General features: G+C 45.1%; 1 protein-coding gene across 5 annotated transcripts in view; it reads left to right on the top strand.

Moving 5' to 3' along the window:
• Positions 1-25,543, top strand: part of FOXN3 (forkhead box N3) — a 206,014-nt gene that overhangs the window by 59,433 nt on the left and 121,038 nt on the right. For 3 of the 5 annotated variants that reach the window (XM_079308130.1, XM_079308127.1, XM_079308129.1), the window contains one exon: positions 14,891-15,447. In XM_079308130.1, coding sequence (XP_079164256.1) covers positions 14,905-15,447 — 543 coding nt within the window. In that variant the 5' untranslated portion in view covers positions 14,891-14,904. Of the gene's footprint in view, positions 1-1,977; positions 2,002-12,128; positions 12,392-14,890; positions 15,448-25,543 lie in introns of those variants that run through there. The other 2 variants (XM_079308128.1, XM_079308126.1) reach the window with 2 other exon arrangements.

Here is a 25,543-nt window from a genome sequence, read left to right as displayed (position 1 = left end):
ATCCCAGGCAAATGCAAGGTGGAAGCTGGGGGCAAGGACTTCTAGGGGAGCAGCCCTGAGAAGGTTGGTAGCTCTGAAGCTGCAGCTTTTTTAAAGGACTGCCTGCATAGGGCCTGATCTGTTACAGTTATTGTTTGTATGAGGCAGCATCTTCCAGCTGCTGTTCTCTTCATGGATAAAGATACTGTCAGCTGGAATGATCTGCTTCCACATTTTGTGTAGACATATTAAGTGCTTGGAAAAGCTCCAGCTACTTCAAGTGAGTCTGTAAGGGAAAAAGCTACAGTCTGAGACTACAAGGGAGAACAAGTTGCTAGGACCATTTTATTGAAAAATAACTCCCTTTGCTTTTATCTGGTAGACACAATACTGATAATTATGGCTGTATGATTAGATGGTCATTGATAGGTGTGTTTATATATTATTTCCTGATGTTTATGTATACCTGTAGTTATTTCAGAGGGTGAAATGCAGGTTATTAGTAGCACTGTTGGAGCAGTAGGGAGGTGCTGTAAAATCAAGAGAAGTCTGCAGAGATGTGAGTCATATGTCCTAGATATATGATAATTACCATAATACACAAGAAATAGGATTTTCAAGCAAAGCTATGAGGTGACACATTTAAAGCAAATGAAGAATTTTTTTTCACACAGTCAATAGTTAAAGTATGAAACTTCTTGCTACAGGCTGTTCTTCATACTGAAGCTTACAAGAACCTTTTTGAAAGTTGATAGGAAGAAAATATCTTCAGGTTTACAGCGTACCACAACATCTGATTGCATCTTCAGCTTCAGCTTTTAAACAGCAGGTCTCTGGAAGTACAGGAGAATGCTGCAGAGTATCACTGTGCATTTGCTCTGTTCTTCCTTAGGACATGGCTGGAATGAGGACGTGGGCAAGAGGAGCTTTGCTCTGACTGGCTTCTTCAACTCTTACAGAAAACATTAAATGGAGTTATGTGGCAGGGATGTAAGGAAGAAATAAAGGTAGAGGGTTGGATGCTGATTAGCACTGGCATAAATCCAAGGATGCAATCAAGTAGTGCACAGAGCCACAGAGCAGTGGGGTACCTGAGGACAGCTTCAGCCCAGCTCCCTAAGGACTCTGCAGGCGCCAGCATCACACTTCCTGCTCAGTAAGGCAAGCACAGGCAGAAATTTCCACCTGGCCAATTTCAAGATCTTATTCCATCTGCCCAGCCTCTGAGAGAAGAATTGGCTCAAGGGGAACCCATTAACTTCAGTAAGGACCCCCTTTGGGTACTTGATGACTAAAATCCCAGTCTTGAGCAGAGTTGGGCACACACTTGCCATGGTGTGCATTCACACACACAAATCCATTTTTCACCAAGGGCCCAGCTGCAGAGCTCACACTTCACACGGGAGTGCAGCATGTCTCTGGCACCCTAAATCTGATGTGTGTATATGGGAATTCTGAGTCAAGCCTGGCTGTGTACATGAAATGTCCAAGACCAGAGCTGTAGCAGACAAACAAGTAGGAAGTTACTGATGGCTTGTTTCAGCCCATTTGTTTTGCCTTCTCATTTTTGTAAAGGTTGTGACAATGGACAGAAATACATAAAAGTAAGGGTGATGTGTGTATTGTCTGGCCTTATCTGGTCAGCACTTACAGATTTTCTCACTCGACAAAGTGACTACCCTGTAATCACTGGAGCATATAAACCTGTGCACTTTTTTTTTTATTGGGACTGGTGTGTGGTAATGGATCACTAGAGAGGCAATTTCTTTCATAAGGAGGTGAGTATTATGCCATTTAAAGGGGCCACAGTTTTTCCTATTTGTTGAGTTTATTACTTTCTTTGCTTTGTGAACATCTGAATTTTCTACTTGCAGGTCAGAAATATCTACAATTGTACTGATGTCACCAAAGCACAGAGTAGCCCAGCATTCCCCACTGATTGGCATACACTGGGATCTTGAGAGCTTGTTGTTTGGAGATCCAAGAGGAAGAAGGAGTAGCAGGACCAGTTTTCCAGTAGAGGCAACAGCCACAGAGTGGCTTTGGCTTGAGCTGCATTTGCCCTGGTACCCAGTGTAATCCAGCTGCCTCTGCCTCAGCAGCATCAGCTGGCCCCAAAGCAGTGTCAGCATCACCCGGGGCTGGCTGTGTGCCCTACCCATGCATGGCAGTCTTGCAGGAATTTGCACAGACCAGTATCTCAAGAACCCTCCCAGGTGACCTCTTAGGTCAGAGCCATCCAGGGCCCACTCAGCAAGAGCAGTGGCATTGACCAGTCAAGGGATTCACTGACACTCGTAGCCAAGTTTTGACTTTGTTGCACGCAGTTAAAAGCTGTCCCGCCAGTTTGTTTGCTGATACTCCCCCAGATCTGGCATTCCTCTGATTATGTAGCCAACTGTAGTTTGTTATTATTTAGACCAAATCATGCCTTGGGCAAAACTGACATCAGTGCTGGTGCTCATTAGGGAAATGAGGAGCGGGGTGTGGGGAGTGGCTGCGTGAAGTGCCACTGTTCCCAGCGCTGGGCTGGGAGCTGAGCACCCCTTGCCAGGCAGGTTGGGGGGGTCTGTGCTGGCAGTGTAGCCCTTTGCCAACGCCCTTCAGGTACAGGAGGGGGAGGAATATCACCAGATGGAGAGCTTTTGTCCCGGTTTCAGCTGGAATATAGTTAATTTCTTCGTAGTAGCTGGTAGAGGTCTGTGTTTTGGATTTTATATGAGAGTAATATTGATAACACACTGACGTTTTAGATGTTGCAGTGCTGTGCTTACCCTAAGTGAAGGACTTCTCAGTTTTTTGTACTCGGGCAGGGAGCAGGTCCAGAAATAAACTGGAAGGGAGCACAGCCAGGACAGGTGACCCAAAGTGGCCAAAGGGATATTCCATGCCTTAGAACATCATGCTCAGTGTGGGGGGAGATTGCTGTCAGGGGCTGATCACTGCAGGGGTATGGGCTGGGCATCTGTCAGCAGGTGGTGAGCAATTGTGTTGTGCATCACTTGTTCATCTATTATTATTACTGTTTTTGTTATTAATATTACGATTACTATTATTATTATTACCTTTATTTCAGTCATTAAATTGTTCTTAACTCCTGAGCTTTACCTTTTTCCAGTTTTCCTTCCCATTCCAACTGGGGCTGGGGGGGGCAGGGAGCAAGTGGCTGTGTGGGACTCAGCTGCTGACTGGGGTTAAAACACAACAGCTTTTGAAAAGTCAGCATGCATGCTGTGTAATGTAGGCTGCTCCAATGCTGTCTTGTGTTTGCTTTATTCTAATCACCATTTTAAAGAGCAGTACTAACGGGGCAACATGGTTTCTGTGCATCTCTGGTGATTTCAGAGTCACGGATGTAAATAAATAAAGACTAACCACGTAGTTGTTGGTGGGTGGTAAAGCCTTTGTCTTCAAGTAGTGCAGAATTTCTTAGTTTGCTTAGTTACATTGACAGTTTGGAAGAAAAAGAGTGATTAATGAAATCTGGAATGATTATTTCATTTGCAAACTTCTTTTGCTAGCCATTTGCTTTATGTCTCCCATACTTTACCTTACTATATACCCTACTGGACTTTAGCTATGTAATTCCCATCTTTCCCTTTTATCTAGTTGTTCCCGACCTTTGGAGTTGATTGTGTAACCAGAGGTGCAAGTAATGTTTTCCCACTGAAGATCAGACATGTCATATAAGACACTCTTTTTAATGTCACTCTGTAGTTCACTCTGTCTTGCTAGTTCAACCTGCAACAAGTTACTAAAGTTAACTTATAAATGGTGTAATTTATTTTATGAAGAAAAGTACTGTTGGAAGAGAGTAAATGCCTGTTCCAGCCACCACAGCAGCAAACTCCACCATTTGTGCTGCTAACATCCAACCATTATCTGCCTCTTATTTCACACTAAACAGAATAACAAAAGCATTCTTACAAATGGACTATTTCTAAACATATCAGAAGTTTTTTTGGACGAGTATCTAAGAAATGAAACTGGTTTTTTAAGACCTCGGTTTTTATTTTTGGCACAAATTATAGATGTTCACAGTAGTATCAGTAAGTGCAGGCTCTGGAGACGGGCTGCTTCTCATTAAACATGCATGTGCTATTGTCTTCTTACTTCTTTAGACCTGGCCTTCATTTTGAGGTTAGACTTTAATTTCTGAAGAATGTAATTTAAAGTTATGTGTAGTGCTTTGTGATTACCTGGAACTAATAAAGAAAAAGACTTGGCAGTGGCAAAATAAATATGTAGGAGCTGTAGCTGCCTTAACTCTGCTAGAGGTAGTAAAAAAGAAGGTCTAAACCTTTGAGTGATTTTAACAAGGGGGCAGAAGCAAGTGAAGTGTCTGTTGAATTGCAAGAAGTTTTACAAGCAGAAGCTGACAACACAGGAGGCTCCTGCTCCCTGTATTTAAAGTTTACTTTGCCGTTTGTCTGGAGTGGGTTCAGTGTTGTAGTGAATAATTTATAGGCAGTATGAATGAGCTCATTAGTCACCTTTTCAGAGCTTAAGTGAGTTTTGTGGTTGTCATTACATGGGTCTTCTGTTTGTAGGCACAAGGAGAGGAGGGCTGGGCAGGCAGCTGCCGGGTTGGTGCTGGCACAGTCCTGCTGAATCCCCAGCTCTGCCTCCCAGCAGTGCTCCAGTAACCTGCAGGGCTTTTCCAGGCATGGCTTATTTCTTTTTTCTTACATGTGGTATTTGGTTTGATTGTGTTGTTTTCATGTTGGGGGTGTTTTTTGTTGTGAAAAAGAATATCGAAGATCACGTGTCAGGTGATGAGTAAAACCCTCTACTTGCATACAAGTAATGAGAGTGACTTTTCTCCCCAAATGTTCTTAAAATTTTTGTTGTAGCCTGTCTTGATTTTGACTGTGATGGAGTGAATTTTCTTCCTAGTAGCTGATACAATGCTGTGGTTTAGATTTATTATGATAATGACATTGATAACACACTGCTGGTTGAGTTGTTGCTGTGCAGTGCTTAGCCTAAGTCAAGGACTTTTCAGTTTCCCATGCTCTGTCAGCAAGCAGGTACACAAGAAGCCAGGAGAGAGCACAGCCAGGACAGCTGACTGCAACTGTCCAAAGGGATATCCCATATCACAGAGCATGATGCCCAGTGGATAAATTGGGGGAGTTGGCTGCAAAGGGCTGACCACTGCAGGAGTAAAGGCTGGGCATCTCTCTGCAGGTGGTGAGCAATTGTATTGTCCATCATTTTTGTGGCCATCTTGGGATTTATTTCTCTCCCTCTCTCATATCTTCCTTTTCACTACTACTATTAATGTAATATTGTACTTTATTTCATTTATTAAGCTGTTCTTAACTCACAGTTTTACCTTTTTTATGATTCTCCTTCCCACCCCACCAGGGGTGGGAGGAGTGAGTAAGCACATGTGTACTTGGTTGCTGGCTAGGGTTAAACCACAACATAGCCATAACATTTTTTTGTCCTTGAAATGCTTATGGCAGTGCTAAACTGTGCTGGAACTAGCTGAGCCTAAGAAAAGGGCTTAACTATCAATGTTTACAAGACTGCAGATTTAAAGAGGAAAACATTCCCAAGATTATTTCATAGTGCTTCAGCAGCTGAGCCCCACCCCATCCTTATGGCATCCCTGTGAGAAACCTGTGGAATGTGAAATTTGCCTGCAAAAAAGTCTGTGAGGTGCCAGATGCACCAAACCTCCCAGACTACTGCAGCTGCTCACTGAAGTTACCTGTTGCCAGAAAGACTGGGGCAGTGCCAAAAGGCCTGGCAGAAATCAATGTCCCAGTGAATAAGTCAGTCCATTATAATAGTGCACTCTTGCCACCATAGAGGAGCCAAAAGCTGCTTGCAGAGAAACCCACCTCACAGGGCATGAATGTAGCAGCCAGAGGGGTGGTTCTCTGGCCACAGAAATTGTTGCTGGGATGTGGGTACTTGAGCTGTTCTTTTTTGCTATGCCAGCTTTCCTCCTTCGTCCCAAAATCTTGCTTACCTGCTCTGCCTGATGGCTACTCTTTGGTTCAGCCTTGGAGGCCACCTCACTTGTGGCTGTGGAAGTGGAGCACAGTACAAGACAGAACCTTTCTGCAGATGGTATTGACTCTTTTTAGTCCTTCCACTGCAGTTTTTCATTGCTTTCCATTCCTTGCTCCCAGGCACTTATGGTGGGTTGGTCTGTAGCACAAAGATGGAAGTCTGCTTATTCATTTTATGTCACTTTGTGTGTTTCCCACAGTCTGCACCCTTTCAGCATCTCTTTGCAGACACAGCTGTAGCCAGCACAGCTAGGCTTGTGCTTCATCCCTGCACCACCTCGTGCAGGCTCTCATGGCTGCCTCTGTGTTGTTGCAATCTGGGAATCTGCATTTCACAGGATTTCCTCCGGGACCAGTGTTCAAGAAACGTACAGGAAGAGTAGAGCTAAGCAGTGAGTAGAGGAAAGGACCCTGGAATATCCTGTGCTACAAAAAGCTGGAAATCAAGCTGGGTCTCAGACAAGTATAGCTGTGGCTAGGAAATGCACCTGGCACAAGTAAATGGTCAGAGGAGAATAATTGCCTTCTGGCTCATAGCAGTCGTGAGGGTAAATTATGTTTAATGTCAGTTGCTGAGAACTACAGCTGATGAGATATGAACACAAACTTCACTGCCTGTGAGGCCCTGTTGCAAAATTAATTTTGCATGCATAGATACACAAATAAAGGACAAATTCACAAAATAATTGATGAATAGTTTGTATTCAGAAAAGCTGAGGCAGAATTTGAGTTGTTGACTTGAAACAAAATTTTTCTTAGTTTTAGAAATTCCACTTGGCAATGCAGTTTAGGAGCTTTATAAAAAGAAAATGGTTTTCCATTGCAGTTTCCTCCAAACTTCTGATCTTTACGTGTCTGCAGTGTTGGCTGCTGCTCTTCTTCCACACTGCTTTTGAGAGCAAAAATACAGTGGATTTCTACTTCTGCTGATTACTTGTAAGTTTGACTTCAACTGCCAAGTGGTGAATACTGATGTTGAGATAACACCACGCCACATCTTATGGCATTATACCTTTACAGCAGATAGAGTTTGAGAGCACCAAACTGTAGAACAGAGTTCATTCATTTTTCAGCCTCTTTAAACACTACAACTGTACCAGAAATACTGGCTTCTATACAGTTAATGTACCAAGTTAGTTAGGTGAGTTCAGACCTTTTTAGCAGAAGACTCCAGTAAAGACATGTTTATCCCAGGGACATTTTGCTTTTCACTGACTGGGCTACTAAAATAAGCTGTACTGGCAGAAGCTTCCCTTTCCCAGTATAAGCTAGTTTTGTTCTTGGGGCCCTTGTATGTTTGGTAATTACACTGTGAAGCATCTCTCATATGGACCCATTTTAACAAATATATGTAGGACAAATGAGCATGCATGATGCTCTCCTTCCACCACACTCATGCACAGAAACACAATTGCTGGTAGCTTCTCAGCTGTGTGTAATTTTAGCACTAAGTATTCTCATTTTCCTAGAAACTGTGAGCAAGTGTTACTACGATAACATCGTAAATGTGCATAATTTATAAAGGAGCTATTTAATAAAATCTGTGGGTTTTATTGGAAGAAATTAATTTTATTTTAGCCTATGAAACATAAATGCTGTAGATAGTTTTGTTTGCTCACACTTCTGACGAAGTTTTGTGTTGCTGCTCCTTTTCTCACAGATTCAGTTCTGTTTCTGTTGGGTTTTGCCTGCCGGGGAAAATGAGAACTTGAAGACTGATTAAATGCAAGATTGGGAAAATGCTTTGTGAATCTGATTCCATATTCTGGAGTGGATGAGCAAAAGATAGATTTATTGGTAAACTGGAGTAAGGTGGGCTTTCACTGGCTCTGCAGCTTAGAGCTTAGTGCTGGCTGTGGGTAAAGAAAGGGGAGGGCATGTTTGCAAAAGCCATGGGACAGGTAGGCAGGGTACAAGTGCACTCAGAGCATCTGCAAAGCCAGAGTTGCTCTCTTTCAGGGCAGCAGGGCACTGTTTGTCAGCCCAGTAGGTGTGTGTTACCTCTGTACAGAGCAGAGACTCTGGCTGTTCTGGTGCTGTTCCAGGAATTCAAACACAGCTGTTTCTCTGCTCCAAAAGTAGGCATAGTGCAAAAAACAAAACCAGGCTGGTCTGCTGTGGTTAAAAATAAAGAAGTGTTGATACTGCAGGAGAAGAATGCTGAGAACAGGAGTTGTGAAAGAGGAAATGAATAAACACATACTGTATTCATGATTCAGTTTTTATAAGTTCTCGAAGGTGTCCAATGTGTTTGCACTCTGTACAAGATTAAATCCATTGCCTCAGAGAAAACAGAAGATTAGGAATATCAAGAGTGATGGGGACACACCAGTCATTCTGGATGGGGGAAGAACTGACACAAAACAAGAAGGTCAGTGTACAGGTGTCAGAGCCTGAGCTGAGTCCCACACTGAGGGTCTGATCACAAGATTCAGCAGTCCTGTCCACATCATTCTTTGAAAGGTACATCAGGACCTTTAAGAATTAGGAGTTTTCTGTACAGCTGCATGTCTAATTCTAAATCCTAATGAGCAAGCTTTGCTGGCAAACTTGCAGCAGACTTCAGGGAAGAAATCTGACTCTGATGTAGAGAGAATAAACATTGACAAGGACACCAGTCAGTAAAGACATGGTAATTGGAGACCAATTTAGGAAGAGGGTATTAAAGGCGAGGATAAATAGTGCAGGACTGTTGAAGTGTGGCAGGTGAGGCCAGAAGGCAGAGAGTAGAAGTATTTAGCAAGGTCATGTGACAGGGTGTCCTGCTTTTGACTGGAACAGTGGTGCTGTATTTTTGGATTCAGTATGAGAATTAAGTTGTTATCACACTGATGTTTTAGTTGTTGCTGTGCAGTGTTTGCCCTAAGTCAAGGACTTTTCAGCTTTCTGTGCTCTGACAGTGAGAAGTGGGAGGGAACGTGCCCAGGACAGGAGACCTGAACTAGCCAAAGGAATTTTCCATACCATGGAGCATCATGCCCAGTATGTAAACTGTGGGGGAATTGGCCAGGAGGGGCCAATTGCTTTTTAGGGATGAACAGGGCATCAGTCAGCAGGTGATGAGCAAATGTATTTTGCACTATTTGTTCCTCTTGGGTGTTATTCCTCTTTCTGTCTTGTATTATTACTATCATCATCATCATTTATTTTGTTTGAATTATGAAACTGTTTCTATCTCAACCCATAAGTTAAGGGGTTTTTTTTTATTTTTTTATGCTGGTTCCTCTCCTCACTGTGTGTATGTGGCCAGAGGGGCAAGGGACTGTGTGGTATTTAGTTGCTATCTAGGGTTAAACCATGACACATGGTCATAACACGAGCAAAGAAAGATGTTCCCAGCAGAGACGGAGATTGAGGGGGGAGGATGAGCCCGTGAGCCCATGACCCTTGCTGTGCTTGATGGCTTGTGGGAAATTTTCAGGGATTCAAATCTAGAGGAGGATAAGAGATAAAGGAGTATAGGGAGATGGCTGGAAATCCTCATTAAATAAGATACTGCAACATCTGCAGTTGGTATTCTGAAATCTGAGTGGAAAGATTAGACTGTTGTATATTAGCCCACAAGGCTAAAGTGCAGCTCTGCACTGTTGGAACTTCTAATCAGCCTTCAGTACGGCAAGTACTTTGGTCTTGATGTACAAACAGTTTCATCTGTCAGTGTTGCAAATCTTATGCTAAATGAATTAGTATTATTACTGTCTCAGAAATGGGGAAATCAACACCGTAATAAATTTGGGGGCTTGCCTGAGATTACAGTGAGTATTTAGTTACTTGATGGCCATACATTAGTTGTTCTGCTGCTGTAGTCTCTAAGCCAGCAGTTAATGTTCTTTCAATGGAGCTGCATGAGACCGTGTGCTCCTTTCTTATATTAGTTGTATTAGGTATTCCTGCAAAGAGTCAGAAGCTGGGGGACAGGCTTCCCAAGAGGCAAGGCAGTAGTGTTTACCTTGTTGCTGGTATTTTAGTGCTCTGCAGGCCAGCAGCTCCAGTTGCTGTTGAGCTCAGGGGTAAGTGGGAGCCAGCAAGAGGCTGCCCTGCTCTGCTGCCTCCCCTGGGGCACCCCAGCAGGCAGTGTGTCCCCTGCTCTCCTAACCTCCAGCACTGCTGCTGGCCCTGGGCTCGATCGTGCCAGCTACACAGTGGCCCTTCAATGCAATCTCTAGTGTGCACTTCTTACCTGCCATGGAAAAAACCAGAAAACTCTGAAACTGATCATATTCCACCAATATTCATGGGGAATTTGGCTGCTAATTTTGAACAGAACTGCACTGAACAGGATGCATACATAATATATTCAGGGTATAATTTTCTTTGCATACTACCCTGCATCTCATGAGGCTTCCCCCTTCTCACTTCAGAAATACTTCTCATTAGCTGAATTCTTCTTGGTAGTCTTTCAAGACACTTGACTTTTACAAGTGATAATAAATGCAATAAATCTCCTTGCTTGCCAATAAAGAGGCATGTTGATTCACTCAGAAAAATGTTTGAAGCATTTGGAGTAAATTCAGGTGGGTGGAGTTATGACTTGATAATTTAGTTTGGGTTTGAAACCAAACGGCCGTGAGATAAGAGCTGTGTAAACTAATGGCCTTGCTGACTGTTGGAGTGTTAGGGCTGGTGGAGTCACAGGGCAGGATTGCCAGGGGGTAACGATGATACTCTGCTGCCTGATAGGTATTCTTCCCATTCTGCAATTCAGCTGCTGGTGTGTCTTCTTGAAAATATGCAAGAATGTGAAATAGCAGTTCACTGGGTAGGGGAGGGAAAGCTACCGGCAAAAGAAGTCTTAGCTAGTTATGACAGGAATTTCTAGTTCCAGAGAATCAATGAAATGCTTCTTATCCTTACACTTTGAGAATGAGGTGCTTGCCACTCTTATCTAAAACTGTGAATTTTGTGAGTATTAAAGAGATTAAAGAAGGTAACCCATCAATTGGGAAATAATGCAGAATTCCCTAAAGGTCTTGATGCAGCTGTTCTAACTTTTTAAAATAAAACAGCTGAAATGTTTTCCTTCCCGGCTTAGTGACGATTTCTGTGTCCAGGGAGGACTGCACTGGGAAGAATACCTGTATTTCTGACTTAACTGATATTGTCTATACATTTTTGCAGCAGGCATTTTCTATAGTGAAAAAAATAATTATTTTAAAGTATGCTAAATCTGCAAGTGTTTTTTACCCAGAGCAGAAAATGTTTGATGTTTGTGGACCAGCTGACGACACAGTTCCATGTACTTGTTTTGGGGATAGACAGCCATACTTCACTTTTGTGCTGCAAGTCACTGAAGCTACTTGAGATCTGGCATGTAACATACAGGAGACTGTACGTTCAGCTAGTGCTGTCTAGACTGGACAACTTCTTTATTTTTAAATCAAGTTTGTTCCCTTCAATTAATTCAACTGATGGCTAAGGTTTTTTACTCAGGTTAATACTAGTTATATCAGGGTATGATAGCAGAGGAGAAATGCACCATTTTTCCTGAGTCAAGCCTTCTTTTAAAAGCAGATTTCCTTCAGGAAATATCCCTCCTCCTCCGTCGGCAGTTAGTGCAGATTCCTGCAACACGGTTCCTGCTGTACACCGCCAGCCCCGCCGTGCCCGAGCCCGCGGGAGCGCCGTGCGGGACCCCGAGGGCCCGGCTGCCGCTCGCACCGCGGGGCAGGTGCCCGGCTCCGGGCCGGCAGGTCCGCCCGTTTTCGGCTGGAATTACCTGCCCACTGGGAGGCTGGTGAAAGATGCCTCCTCCCCCGCTCCTCTCGCGGCAGAGGCAGAAGCAGGGCTCCGCTATGTTGGGCCGTGGGCTCCCGGGGCTCGCCGCTGCCCGCGGTGTGCAGCGGGCGCGGGGAAGGGAGACTCGCACAAGTGGGAGCGGCGCGGCTGCCGGCGCTCCGCGTACCGGCGCTTGCAGCGCCTCCCGCCCGGCCTCGGACACCGCCCGCCCCCGGCGCGGCCCCGCGCGACCCGGGCGGCGGGCGCCCTGCGGGAGGGCACGGCCGGGTCCCCGCCGCCGGCCGGCAGCCACCACCGCCCTCCCCCACCGCCGGCGGCCCTCCCTTCCGCGGCTTCTCCCATCGCGGCTGGCCCAGCCCACGTTTTCCCTCTCTCCCCTCCCTCCGTGGTCATGTGTCGCCTTTTTTGTTTGCAGTGGAAACAATTTCTCGCTCTCGGGCTCGCACCGAGGCGGACCGCTGCCCGTCGGGAGCGCGGGGCGGGCGCGGGGCAGGCGGGCCCATGCAGGCGGCGGAGCCCCGTGCGCCGGGACCCCCGCGGCACCCCCGGGGCTCGGGCTGAGGCGGGGGCGCGCCATGCCTGCCTCCGTCAGATGAAACTTTGTGCCACTGCCATGAAGGGAGCGCGGTGAAACCGCCGCCCCCCGCCAGGTGAGTTGGTGTTGGTGTTGGTGTTGTTGTTGTTGTTGTTGTTGGCGGGGGTTGCGCGGACCGGCCGCGGGGAGCGGCGCGCTGCGGTCCCGCCCGGCTCGGCCCGGCCCCGCGCCACAACTTGCTCGGGAGTTGGTGCGCGGCCCGGCGTGCGCGCCGCCGTGACCCGGCCGTGCTCGCGCCGCGGGGCCGCGCCCGGCGCGAGCTCGTCCCGCCGGGGGTCCCGGCAGCGCCCGGGCCGGGACCGCGGGGCGCGCGCGCACGTGCGGCGGGGCGCGCGGGGCCGCGCGGGCCGGTGACACCTGGCCGGCATTGGCGGGGTGCGCGGCGCGCGCCGCCCGGCGCGGGCAGCCCCGGTCGCCTGGCAACGCCATTGATTGGCTGCGGCCGCGGCCAATGGGCGCGCGCCCCCCCGCGCGGCGGGTGCGGCGGGAGCGCGGGCGGGGGCCCGTCCCGGCGCGCCCCCCTCCGGCCGCGGCGGCGCGTGCGGGGCGCGTCCGCTGAGCTCCCGCGGGTTCAGCGCGCCCGTCCGGCCGCGGGCTCGCCCTCACCGGCGCTCCTTTGTCTGCCGCCGGTGCGCCGCTGCTCCGCCACGGCCCCCGTGCCCCCCGGCGCGGCCCCAGCCGGGCCCCGGGCGCCCCGCCCGCCCGTGGCGGCCCCGCCGGGAGCCGCTCTTCGACCGAGCGCCGCCGGACTGCCCTGCCGGCGCTCCGCGGGGCCGCCCGGTCACCCCCGCTGCCTGGAGCGGGGAGAGAGAGACGGGGAAAAAAAATCACGAAGTGATACGGCCCTTTGGGAGGATACTGGCAAATAAGGAAATTAAACAGAAAGAGAGCAGCATGTTGTCATAGCAACAGTGCAATTAAATTACTTTACTGTCAGCCATCATATAATTTTCCTGTTTAGAAGCTCATGGGACGGAATTTCCATTTGGAGTCAAAGTTGAGTGTGTGGTTTAGGTAGGCACTGCCCGTGCCCCTGGACGCTGGCCATTCCCTTGTTTACCTTCTGGTCGCGCTGGATGCAGTTTTGAAAACTAGGAAGTGGGGCCGACGCAAGTTTGGCCTCCTGGTGTTTGTATCTGCCTCGGTATTTTTTCCTTTTCCAGATACTTACTCATGTGAAACTGCACATTTTCACTATGTTGAGTGTATTGGCAGTCTTCTGTGCAGAAAAGTTCAGTGTGTTTCATTTTTAGTAAGCGTCTGCTTTGCTGTAACTTCTTTTAGAACCCAAAGAACTTAAAAGTTTTCGTTTTTGCCCATTTTTGACAGCTAAATTAAACCTCATTATTTCTCTTGCCCATAATGGCTGGGTTTTTCCCCGCACATAGGTAGTTCATTCTGTTGTTACCTGCAGCTTTTTTTACTTTTACGGTATTGACTGTGTGACTGCATGCTTCAGGCAACTGCTGGGTTGTGTTTAAGGTACGGGAATAGTTTTGTTCTTGTTCAGTGTTTGTGCAGAAAGTTTCATCCATTTAAATTCTGTTACTAACGCCGTCCAGTTTTTGTTTCACTTCTGTTCACATCTCCAGACTTAATTCCTGGCAGTTTGACTGTATGTAGAAGCTTAAGGGAGCCTGTCTTCTGCTTCTGAGGTAGAATTGTTGGGCTCATTTGCTTCTCCCATAACGGGCAGGGGCCCAACTTCACTTGGCTTCTGAACTGTTCAGGTCATCCCAAATTTTAGTGCTCACAGGTGTCCCCCCAGGGCCTGCTAGTGCAGTACCCTCAGCAGCTCATCCCACCTCTCACAGACCATTGTTGAGCATCACAATGGTCTTTCTGACTCTTGTTTTCTGCTATGTTTGAAATAAGTTCTTGTGTTAAAAGCTTATGTTAAAATCTCCTCTGTTTACATACATTTTCAAAGTGCTCTATTGCTCTGGCACTTGCTTCCCCATTTCTTGGCCCTGGGCCCAAAACTACTGGGTATTGCTTTCCCTCTTACTTTATCCTGACCTTGTCAGTTTTCAAGTTCTGCTCTCATTTCTGAGTTTTGATGCAACCAAGTCAGTACAGATATTTGTCCGCCTAGGCCTTTAGCCAGAGTGATTTTAATCATGGTGCTGTTGTATTGTGCTCAAATGTGAAACAGCTGAAATTAATCTGAAGCAACTGGCCATAAGTCACTTTTTTTTTTTTTTTTTAGTTCACATCCTTATTAAAGTGATACAATTGGAGTATTCAATGGTTTGAAAACACTGCTTCCTCTTTAAAGAGACATGGTTTGGAATTTCCTGTGTGGGGCTTCATGTGCATGCAGAACTGAAGTGTGTCTGGATTATCATCTTATTCTATCAGTTGAAATTTTTTCCCTTGTGTTAATTTTAGGTAATTTTACTCAACAGTTGTGGGTGAGTGTTATGTGCAACTGTCATGTTTAATGGCAAAAGGCCAAGTGACCAGTTAGGGAAAAGCTGTCAAAATGTTACACAGGATCTTTTTATGAGCTAACTTTTCTCTTTCTCCCTTTTCTTTGGATTCACTCTCCCAGGAGCTGCTGTCTAAATGGGTCCAGTCATGCCTCCCAGTAAGAAGCCAGAGGGCTCAGGAATTAGCGTTCCCAGTGGATTGAGCCAGCGTTATCAAGATAGCGATTTATCAAAGGCACTTCATGATGACGAGGACCTAGATTTCTCTTTGCCTGCCATCAGATTAGATAAAGGGGCCATGGAAGATGAAGAACTAACTAATTTGAACTGGTTACATGAGAGCAAAAACTTGCTGAAAAGCTTTGGGGACTCGGTGTTAAGGAGCGTAAGCCCTGTTCAGGACATCGGTGATGACACGCCGCCGTCTCCTGCCCACTCCGACATGCCCTACGATGCCAAGCAGAACCCCAACTGCAAACCTCCTTATTCCTTTAGCTGCCTCATATTTATGGCCATTGAGGATTCGCCAACCAAAAGACTGCCCGTAAAGGATATATACAACTGGATCTTGGAACACTTTCCGTATTTTGCAAATGCACCCACTGGATGGAAAAATTCTGTGAGACATAATCTGTCCTTGAATAAGTGTTTTAAGAAAGTGGACAAAGACCGAAGTCAGGTGAGTTTGGAACTATGGGAACCTATGTGGCTGTGAAAATACTCACCTGCTAATCCCAGAATATGTCTTTAACAGTGAAATACAGAATGTGCAGCCCTGTGCTTGGTAATGTAGTTCATTAAGTTCAGAGAGTGAGCATTTCTTTAGCATTGCTTGTTCTGATTTTATTAAATTCATTGTCTAGACATCTGTAAGAAAGTGTTCGGTGTGTGTGTGTGTTTTTCCCCCCAGCTGGTGTCTTCATGCATAGTGGTTAAATACTGTTTTTAGTTATCATGCTGTGGTAATGGTTTCCAGCTATACTAGATGAATGTAATCATGTTATAAATAGGCTGCTTGCTGTTCTTGGCTTATACAAATGTATAGTGAAAGGGTATGCCTTATGTAAGAGTCCATTGCTATTGCCCTGGTCTGTGTTGTAATCCAAAAAAACTTTTCTTTCTTTTGCACAAGGAGGATAATGGTGATGAAGCTTTGTTCCATTTCAAAAGAGTTTTTGAGAAACACTTGAAAGAGAGGAGACAGATCTGGCATCAAAGGTGAAGGTTACCATTCACCAAAATTTCTAGTGTTCTTTGGGCTCATGTAAGTTCTGCAGCTGGTGCAGAGCAGAAGCCCTGGGAGCACATCTTTGCTTTTGGGTCTGGGTTGGTGTCTCCTGGTTTCATTGCTGGTTCCCCAGCAGCATCTGCAGGAAGAGGCTGTGTGCAAGGGGATGGGAAAGTGAGCAGAGCAGTCCCTTGCACAGCCTCCTGCTCTGTCAGTCTGCCTGGGAGCAGGAATCAATTTCCAAAGGGGACCTTCTCAAGGAGCAGTGGGCTGGATGAATCTTTGGCAAAGTACTAGTATACTGATAAAAATACCGGCTTGCAGATTAATTTCAGAGGCGTTCTCACAGGTTAGGGAAATAAATACCAGGTAGAATCACATCACTCGTGGTCTGTCTCTCAAATTGGCTGAAGATCAGAAAGTGAACACTTTCCCCTGGCAAAAACAATAGATGCACTCAGCTTTTGTATTTCAGTGAGTTAAATGCTGTGATTGTCTTGTAACTTGTTACCCTGAAACTACACTTCTCTTGGTGGTGCTGTTCTCCCTATTTTGTGTGCAATTTAACTTTAAAAGCTCTGTAATAGAAGCTCAAGTAACTCTAGAGGAAGAGTCATACACTATCCTAAACTAGCAACTTTTCATTTTAGATGAGTTAACTTTCTTTTCTATGAAGCTTTCATTCTTAAAGGATTGACACACCTGTCTTTCTTTTCATTCTTTTTTAAAAGTATTATTACCTAGAATTCCCCATATTGCTGGTCACACACTGTGTGCTTGTATTTTTATCAATTAATTGCTATGAAAGGTCATATGTGAGATGAAAAAATCCTGCTCCCGAACTGGGTCTTGTTTTGTGTAAGCCAGAGTCTTGAATTCTGGTTTGGAAGTGAGACTGTAATAACAAACGGCATAACAGACTTTTATGACCCTGTCCCAGACTGCGAGAAATCTTCATACAATGCATTTAAAAAACCAAATATGTTGACTGGCAAAAATATGGTACCTGCAAGGTATGTGTTTAACTCTGCCATTTGTGTTTTGTTCTGTCCCTCTTCCTCTGTTTAGAAGTTGACTATTTAGATTTCAGCTTCCTTCCTATGAGGAAGGAATGTCTTCATGTCTATCTGTCAAATATCCGGCCATGCACTGAGCTCATTGGAACAGTACCACACTGCACTGCTGCTCTGTGGGGAGGTGGCACAGCACCATGCATCACTGGTCACCCACATCTCAAATTCATGATTATGGCTAGACAACAAGGTGTGGTGGGAGGCCTTGCCTATATCAATCACGAGGAGAAGTTTTATTAATTCCAGGAAAATCCCAGATTTTGAGAAAGAATTTCTTCCACTTCCTAAAGATGCTAATAACTGCAGGTTTAAGGTGAATGAGATGATAATCTCAAACGTGAAATGCACCACAGCAGGTCATTCGAGTCCCCTGATGGGTTTTTCGTGTGTCCTGGCCAAGGGATGTGGCAGACAGAGTCCTGAGTGCAGAATTGGCCCTGGGTCAGAGTTGCTGAATCAGGTGCTTGACAGCTAATTGTGGACTTGGAAAGCAGTAAATGTCAACTGATGGCTTTGAAAATACCTTCGTGTGTGTGCACACTTGGGCTTGATTCATACCTTGCAGCAAATAACTGCTGTTCAGAAGGAAGATCCGTCTAAAGGGTTCTCTGGTTTGGGTTTGGGGCAGGGGAAAGGGGGGTTTTCATCTGTAAGGAATAATGTTAGGCTGCTTCTCCTTTGCAGACAGATTTTGCAAATTGTAGGGTTGGGATCTGCTTCTTTTATTGGTTTTGCATGGAAAAAAAAAAGCAGCATTTAGCAAACGACATGTTATGAAATGCTAACAAGATGGTCTCTGAAACATGTACAGTATGGAAGGAAAGAGTTAATCTGTGCTGGGAATTGCAGGCGTTTGCCGATTGATGTGCGTTGACACATTGTGAAAACCTAGAAGCTTTTCCTCTCATAGTTGTGCTTTCCAGTGTTTGTTTATGTAGCCTTTCAGTAATCATTTTTCTAAAAAAAAGTTCTGCTGAACACTTAATTCTTTTTTGAACTCCCTCTGCATAGTAGTTTTCTGTCTTGAGTTCCACTAGTTTATATTCATAGGGCTAAATATGCATCTAATAGTCTGCAGCTTTTTCTGCCTGCATATGAATGCTTGAATTTCCTGATGTGAGATCATTGTAATAGAGAGGGAAAAGAAATAAGAAGGTCAGGCTTCATCACTTTGTTTTTTGACTTGCCCTGTTCTGGTGCTTTTAGGTCTGGTGCGGAATGCCAGGAAAAGAGGATTTGTTTTTACATTGTTGCTATTCCACATCAGCTGCAGTGCCATCAGGCTTACCTGGCAAATCAGAAGCCTGACTGTTCATGTAACTGCGATGAGGCTGATCTGGATGGAGACAGAGAGCTGGGCTGAAGAAGGGAAAGTGCTGAGCCCTTGATTGTACAAACCTCTTTGCATTGAGCTCAGCAGTTTAATAATAGTTGGCCAGAGTATGAAGTTATCACATGATGGGGAGTAGATGTAGAGTTCCCTGGCTTTGTTTATACTGCCAGACCTGTAAATTCACTTGTTCAGATTAATCCTATTGTGAACATACAGATCTAAATGTCCTGTAGTCTGTGTCCCACTTAGTACAGCCCGTTAGTCCATGACTTCCCTACCATCTGGTCCTTGGCTATAGAGAGGAATTTTTCTTGTATATGTGTCTCCATAGCAACGAGTTTGCAGTTGATATGGAAAGTAAGCAGTTGCCGTAGCAACGGAGTTACTGATGTGGCAGCTTCTCTGCTTGCAGGGAAAGGGCTCAGCTAGTTCAGACCCATTATGTGGGTTTGCTGTGATTATAGCTATGCCCACTAGTGCTGCTTGAGCTAAGGGTGGCTGAAAAATTTTGTTACAAGCCCTATTTCTACCTCCTTTGAAAATCTGATTTATTCATATAGGGATTCCTGCTTTGAACAAAGGCTGGTGGGATTGTCTTTCCAGGGTGTGTGATGTGTCTGTGCCTTTTATGAATTCAAACTTCCTCAGTCATTGTTATCAGATGGGGGGAAATGATGTTTGACCTCGCTGGCTTCGTTGCAGTATTTTTGTCTCGGTGAACAGCCCGTGGTTATAAAGGTTGGAGCTTTTGTCCCCATGCTCCTCTCTGCTCTGCTGCTGGTTTTTCCCTGGTCTCTGCTTCTTTGGGCATCCATTCTATCAAGAGGGCTCCTCTTTGTGTCTGCTCTGCATTGTCTGAGATAGGAAAACACACGCATGCTTCTGGCTGTGTGCATGCTGAGGAAATTCAAGTATCTGAAAGGTTTATTTGGCACTTATGCTGAGGCATGTCTTAATAAAAATGTAATGAGGGTAAAGGATATGTTTATAGGGATGGGAGAAGAAAATTCTCCTTGCTTGATGTGGAAGTTATTCTTAGAAGTACGTGGTCCATAACTGGGTCATAGAGATCCAGCCAGGCTCCTCCTCCGTCTGGAGCAGGCTCTGAGATCTGAGGACTCCTGAGTGGTCCTTGAGCTCTGCAAGAGCTGATATCCAGCTTGTCCTCGTCCAATGGACTGTCTCTCATAAGTGCAAGTGAGACTTTTCAGAAGTGCCTCCTGCAAATGTCTTTCCTCTGATGTGATAATGTTTGGGCTTTTGGCACTTAAAATCCTGTGGAAAGATCAGTGCTAGCTGGAGTGAGAGGAAAAGGACCCTGCTTGTTCTTTGTTGGAAACTCCGGATCCAATCTGCATATGCACAAAGGTGAGGGAGACAGGACCCTGTCCTCCCTCTTCTAATGTTGCTGAGGTTTCCTGTGAAAGTTGAGTTTCACACTGGGGATAGAAATAATCTCCTCTGTTTTTAATGTTATCACCTAGACTGATCCAAATAAATGAAGTATAAATGAAGAATTTCACTTCATTTATAACATCTGGGGAAGCTAAAGTGAAAAAATACCAAAAATCAAACCCAACAAAACAGCCCCTCAGATTCACATTAAAGGCTTCATCCGCTATGGGCTGCATTAAAAAAATAATGTCCTAAGTAAGCTGATGCAACTGTTAATTTCATTATTAAAATGATATTTTGTGGTTTTAAACTGGAATTTGTCTAGTTTAACTTGAAATGCATTTTCTTATACTTGTCTGTCATATGAAGAGGTTCTCTAATATCAGAAGCTTTTTCCTCAAATCAGTATGCAGAGAAACAAGGGTCATCTCTTTCTAGAGAAATAGTAAGAGTCTCTAGAACCATACTGTAAATGGAGTTGCAAGATATTAAGACAATTTATGGAGAACTTTTCTTGAACCCTTTCAGTTTTATTTTTGAATTGCAAACACAAGGATTATACAGAGTATTTAAATAATAGATTTCCTAAAGCTGTGCATGGAAATAACACTCTTCATTTCACTGGCTTCCAGCTGCTTGACTACATCAGAGCAAACTCTTTGCACTGGAATCCGCCTGAATTAACTGTTTTAGAGCTGTACAAAGCACAAGCAGTTCTTTTCAAGTAGTGAAGGGAGAGATGGCAATATCCAGGGAATCCTCTGAACTTATATCTAAGGTATTTGTGTTATCTCACTCTCAGTTAAGATAGCCTGCAGGCAGATGCCCTGCTGCATAACTGAGGTGTTGGTTGCACAGTGACAGGCCATTGACCTACCAGAGGAGATTGGCCACTTAGGTTAAATAAACTGGAGGAACAGGCTCTGTCTGTGCTCCTCACCCACAGCAAAGATGATGCAAAGCCTGTTAAGCAGTACTGAAAGAATGTAGGAAATCAGGAGCGAGCTGCTCTTGGGCTTGGGCTGTGGTGGAGTTGATGAGTCCATTTCCCAGTTGTGTTTGCACTCCCTCGTTTCTGACTCTGCTCCACCACCTTCCTGGCAGATGAAATTTCATGTTTCTGTGACAAACAACTGATCTGGCTGGATTTGTCTTTCACTCTTCTTTTAATTCTTGCGTCGCTTTTCAGCTTAACTCCCCAATTCAGGGTACAGCTCAGTCCAGGTAACAGTTGTGCTGACATGACAAAGAGAATAGAGATGATTGGGAGAGTGGGCATTGCCAGTTAGGATTGCTGGGACAAGCCATTCCTTACAGAAGAAGCGCTGGCAGCTGCATGATGCATGACTGCTTGGTGGATGTAGTTCCCTGCCCCAAGATAAAGGTTAAGGTGAAACACAAACAGAAGTTTAAATGCAGTTCTGCTGGAGGTGTTTGTTTTGATTTCCCCTTAGAAGCAGGACTGTCCTGTTTGCAGTTCAATCAGTCTGTGTTAGTGACTCTCCTTGGTGTTTTACAGCAATTTGAAGTGATCAAAGTCTGTGCTGCCATTCTCATGCACGAACCCTGCTGAACCTGGTTGCCTGTTCCCTTTCCTGGGATGTGGAATTGGTCTGGGGCTGGTATTGCAAGCCCCTCTTCAGCTCAGACTGGCACATTTGCACTGTGTAATGATCAGGCTGAAAACTCTTTATGCAATTTTCATTTGGTTTATTTTTATTGGGCTAATGTAGTTGGATTCATTTTCAGCTCCCTGTTTAGTTCATGGTTACTGTGGTCAGAGGAACACCAGTGTCAGCACAGGCCGTGGGCTCAGCTCTGTTTAATCTGGCATGAAGCTGTGCCTGCAGCTTCCAGCCAGTTCAGAGCTGACCTGGTGACAGCAGGAGAAGATGGGGAAGGGAAGGGGTAAAGGATGCTCTCACCTTTGAGAGCACAGGCTGTGCTTAAACCACTGGGGCTGCTTGTATGTTCAGTCAGATACATGCTTGGTGCTGGATTTGGTCTGTAAGACATGGGTGAAATTGTCCAAAAAAAGCTGCACCAGGATGTGTGCACGTGTGTTTTTTCAAGATCTGTTTCTGTTGCCCAAGTTTCTTAATTTTGGCAGTAGAGGTGGCTCTGTGTGGACCTGTGCTGTGCATCCTCTGAAAAGCTGTTATGGAAGAGGAAAGGATGTCTATAAAATCAATTGTCAGGCTTTTCCCATGCTGCTGTCATTACCTCCTCATCAACTCCTGTGTTTTTTTTTCCAATTGTCAGAGAGATAATGAAGTGCCCTTGTCACTGCCAGCAAAGAAAGCACAGATCTTGGAGCTTCATTCTGGTTTGAGCACAGGAGTCTTAGTTCCCTGGAGGATGTGAGCACACAGGAGCACTTCTCCATGTCCATTAGTGAGTGTGACAAAGCATGCTCCTGAGCACCAGGCCCAGAGTGGTGGCATGTTAACTCCAGCTGTAGCTGGGCATCAGAGATGAACTGGGCCTGCTGGTGTGGCTGAGTGTATGCACTTCAGCCTTACATTTCAGTTCCTCAGCAAAACATCGAAGAATTCATTTTAGTTACTAAATATGTGTCCCTTAGACTTCCCCCTTCCTTTCCTAAAAGGGAAGTGATGTGTTATATGTTGTCTGAAAGAGCCCAGCAAATTGTGCTGTGTGGCTTCTTTTTCTGGGTGAAGACCTTGAGAAAAAATACTTAAAAGTCTTGATAATAACTGAGCAGTTGAAAGTAATTGAGGAGTTGAGAATACTCTTCAGGCAGCCTGAAGCAGCCTTTGAGTTGCTGGAGAAGTTACCTTTCTTTGCTCTGGGCTCAGGCAGTTACCTTGTCCCCACTGACCCTTAGTTCAATCCTGCAGCATGACTGTATTTCTGGCAGTCATTCACACCACTGGCCTGGCAGGATCTGGGCAGCACTCTGCAAGTTGCTCATACCTGTTCCTTCTGTGTCATTTTCAGCTTATTGCTGTATCTTCATCATAAATCTAGTTAATACAAATGAATGGTATAGAATAACATAAGCCAAAATCCTTATGAAGAAGGGATTGTGTGTGACTGTTTTTAATTTAGCTGGCTGTCATTTGTGTGTTGAGGAGTGGTGGGTTATCATATAAAAGTAGTTGACTTCTGTCATTGCAAGACTGGGCAGACTTGCTAGATGAGGTCATGGTGCAAGCACTGCGTGTGGCTGTAACAAACCCGTATGTCATGAACCTCAAAAAGTCCAGGTGCAAGCTGCTCCATCTGGTCAGGGCAATCCCAGTTATGAGCACAGACTGGGAGATGAAGTCATTGAGAGCAGCCCTGTGGAGAAGGACTTGGTTCTCCTGGCTGAAAAGCTGGACATGCACCAGCAATGAGCACTTGCAGCCCAGAAAGCCAACTCTCTGCTGGGCTGCATCCAGAGCAGCGTGGGCAGCAGGGTAAGGAAGGGGATTCTCCCCTCTGCTCTGCTTTTATGGGACCCCACCTGCAGTGCTACATCCACCTCTGGGGTCCCCAACATAGGAAGGACATGGACCTGTTGAAGGGGGTCCAGATGAGGGCAGAAGCATGTCTCATGAAGACAAGCTGAGACAGCTGGGGTTGTTCAGTCTGGAGGACAGGCTACAGGAAGACCTCATTGCAGCTTTACATTACTTAAAAGGGACTTAGAAGAAGCGGGAGAGGGACTTTTTATATAGGCATATTGTCCTGTGACAGGACAAGGGGAAACAGTTTTAAATGAAGAGGAGAGATTTAGATGAGATGTTTGGAAGAAATTCTTCACTGTGGGGGTGGTGAGGCACTGGCACAGATTGTCCAGAGAAGCTGTGGGTACCACATACTTGGAAGTTTTCAGGGCCAGGCTGGATGTGTCTTGAAGCAACCTGGTCTGGTGGATGGCATCCCTGCACATGGTGGCTGAGTTGGAGCTAGATGATCTTTGAGATCTCTTCCAAACCTAACCCATCTATGATTCTATTCAGTTGCTCTTGTAAACAGTTTTGTTTAAGAAAAAACCTCATGTGGCTGCCTCTGGTTAAGTTTTGCTTAGCAAGCATCCAGGGAAAGACATGGCTTATGCTTATATGTATTTTTAAGATAATAAAGCTTTTTATCACTAAGTAATTTCCTTTTATCTTTTGATGGGTAGTCTGGTATTTTTAATCAGTACAAGTCTGGTAAAGGTCTTCTAGGTAAAGGAAGATACTGAGGAAAGTTCATTTTTATGAGATATGTAAGAGTCTTGCTGGTTTTGTGATACTTTTAGTTTGTCAGTTTTAAAGTAGTTTAGAAACAATGAAACTTTGCTTTCTTCAGTAGCAACAATTGTCTTGTTATGATTCAGTAGCTACATTTTGGTCTCAAGGAAAAAGCTGTTTAGCTTCCTAACATCTGTCATTCAATCTAATTCCCAGTTAAAGTCCCTTCCCCAGCCATTCCTCACCTGCTCTGGTGTCTCAGAGCTGGCTTAAAGCAGGGTACCCTCTTAGCTCCAGAGATGAGAAATTATTATGGATGTGCTGGGGAGGAGAAGCATTGCCAAAATCGATTGTCTGGCAGTGCTTCATTGACAAGCAGCCGAGAAACATGGCTGATTGGTTCAGGTGCAATTATAAGTCTCTGTCCTTGACACTTGAGCTCTGACATCCTTAAAGATAAAGTGGATCCCAAATATGTGCTTGGATGATTTTTTCAGTCTTGAAGCTTAGTTCTTTTGGACTTAATTCCTGTGAGTCTTTTCTCTGGCTTGGAAGAATTAAGGCACAGAAGTGATACCATATGCTTTCTTTAATGGTGTGGGCAAAGGCAGATATTCTGGAGGACCAGGCGTGTTGCTGTTGGAGAGTGGTCCTGTGAATGGTTTCAGCAGTCTGGCTGCCCTGGGACTAACTGGCCTCTCAGATGGGGGCAAGAAACACCTTCCTCAGGTGCACTGCTTTTAGCAAGAGCTTCCTGAGATATGGCACAAAATCAGCATTCAGGACTGAAGCTCACTGCTATTCTTACCTTTAATGACACAAGAGAGCATAGAATACTTTGGCTCTGCCATGCTTCTATCCATGATTTGTCTTAGCCTGCAGCCTTTGGATCTCAGTGACCAGATGCCTGGAGCTACTGAGTCCTTTGGTAGTTGGGATAGTGCACCCATTCATGCTCATCATCACTGCTGTGTTTGGCCATTTATTGCAATGGCAATAAAACAGTGGTTATCCTTTCTGGACAGTAAGCACATTTGTAAGAATCTTGATGCTCACGAAATTTATCTACATGCTGGCAACAGAACTGGCTTTTAAAGAGTCCTAAATTTCTTGTAGCTGTAAGTGGTGTCAAACTTGTCAGTGATCGAGGTAATGCAAGACAAGCAATAGTGGAGAGAAAGAAAGAGAATGACCTTCCTACAACTTCTTTTCCTCCTGAATATTTTGTGGGTTGTTGTTGGCCCTTCTTAGCCTTAAACATTACTTGTTCTTTTCAGCAATTTGGACTCTTGACTTCAGAAAAGCTGCTTTTGATTTACTCTTGATTGTCAACAACAGAATTGGGACTGAGCTGTGGAAAGTAGCTGTTGTGGCCATAAATGATGCGTCTGCATCCTGCTTAGTTATCCATAATAATAATTTTGGATATGGTATGTTTTAATTAATTTTGTTAAATTAATTTATTTCTGTTTAGTTGTTCAGATTTCATTTGGGCTCTTATGGAAAAATTGTCCTGAGAACTAGTGTAAGATTTTATGGGAGGACTCACTCTAAGGATC

The sequence above is a fragment of the Erithacus rubecula genome, assembly GCF_903797595.1.
Source record: "Erithacus rubecula genome assembly, chromosome: 6".
Lineage (NCBI taxonomy): Eukaryota > Metazoa > Chordata > Aves > Passeriformes > Muscicapidae > Erithacus > Erithacus rubecula.
This window is presented reverse-complemented; position numbering and strand designations above follow the sequence as displayed.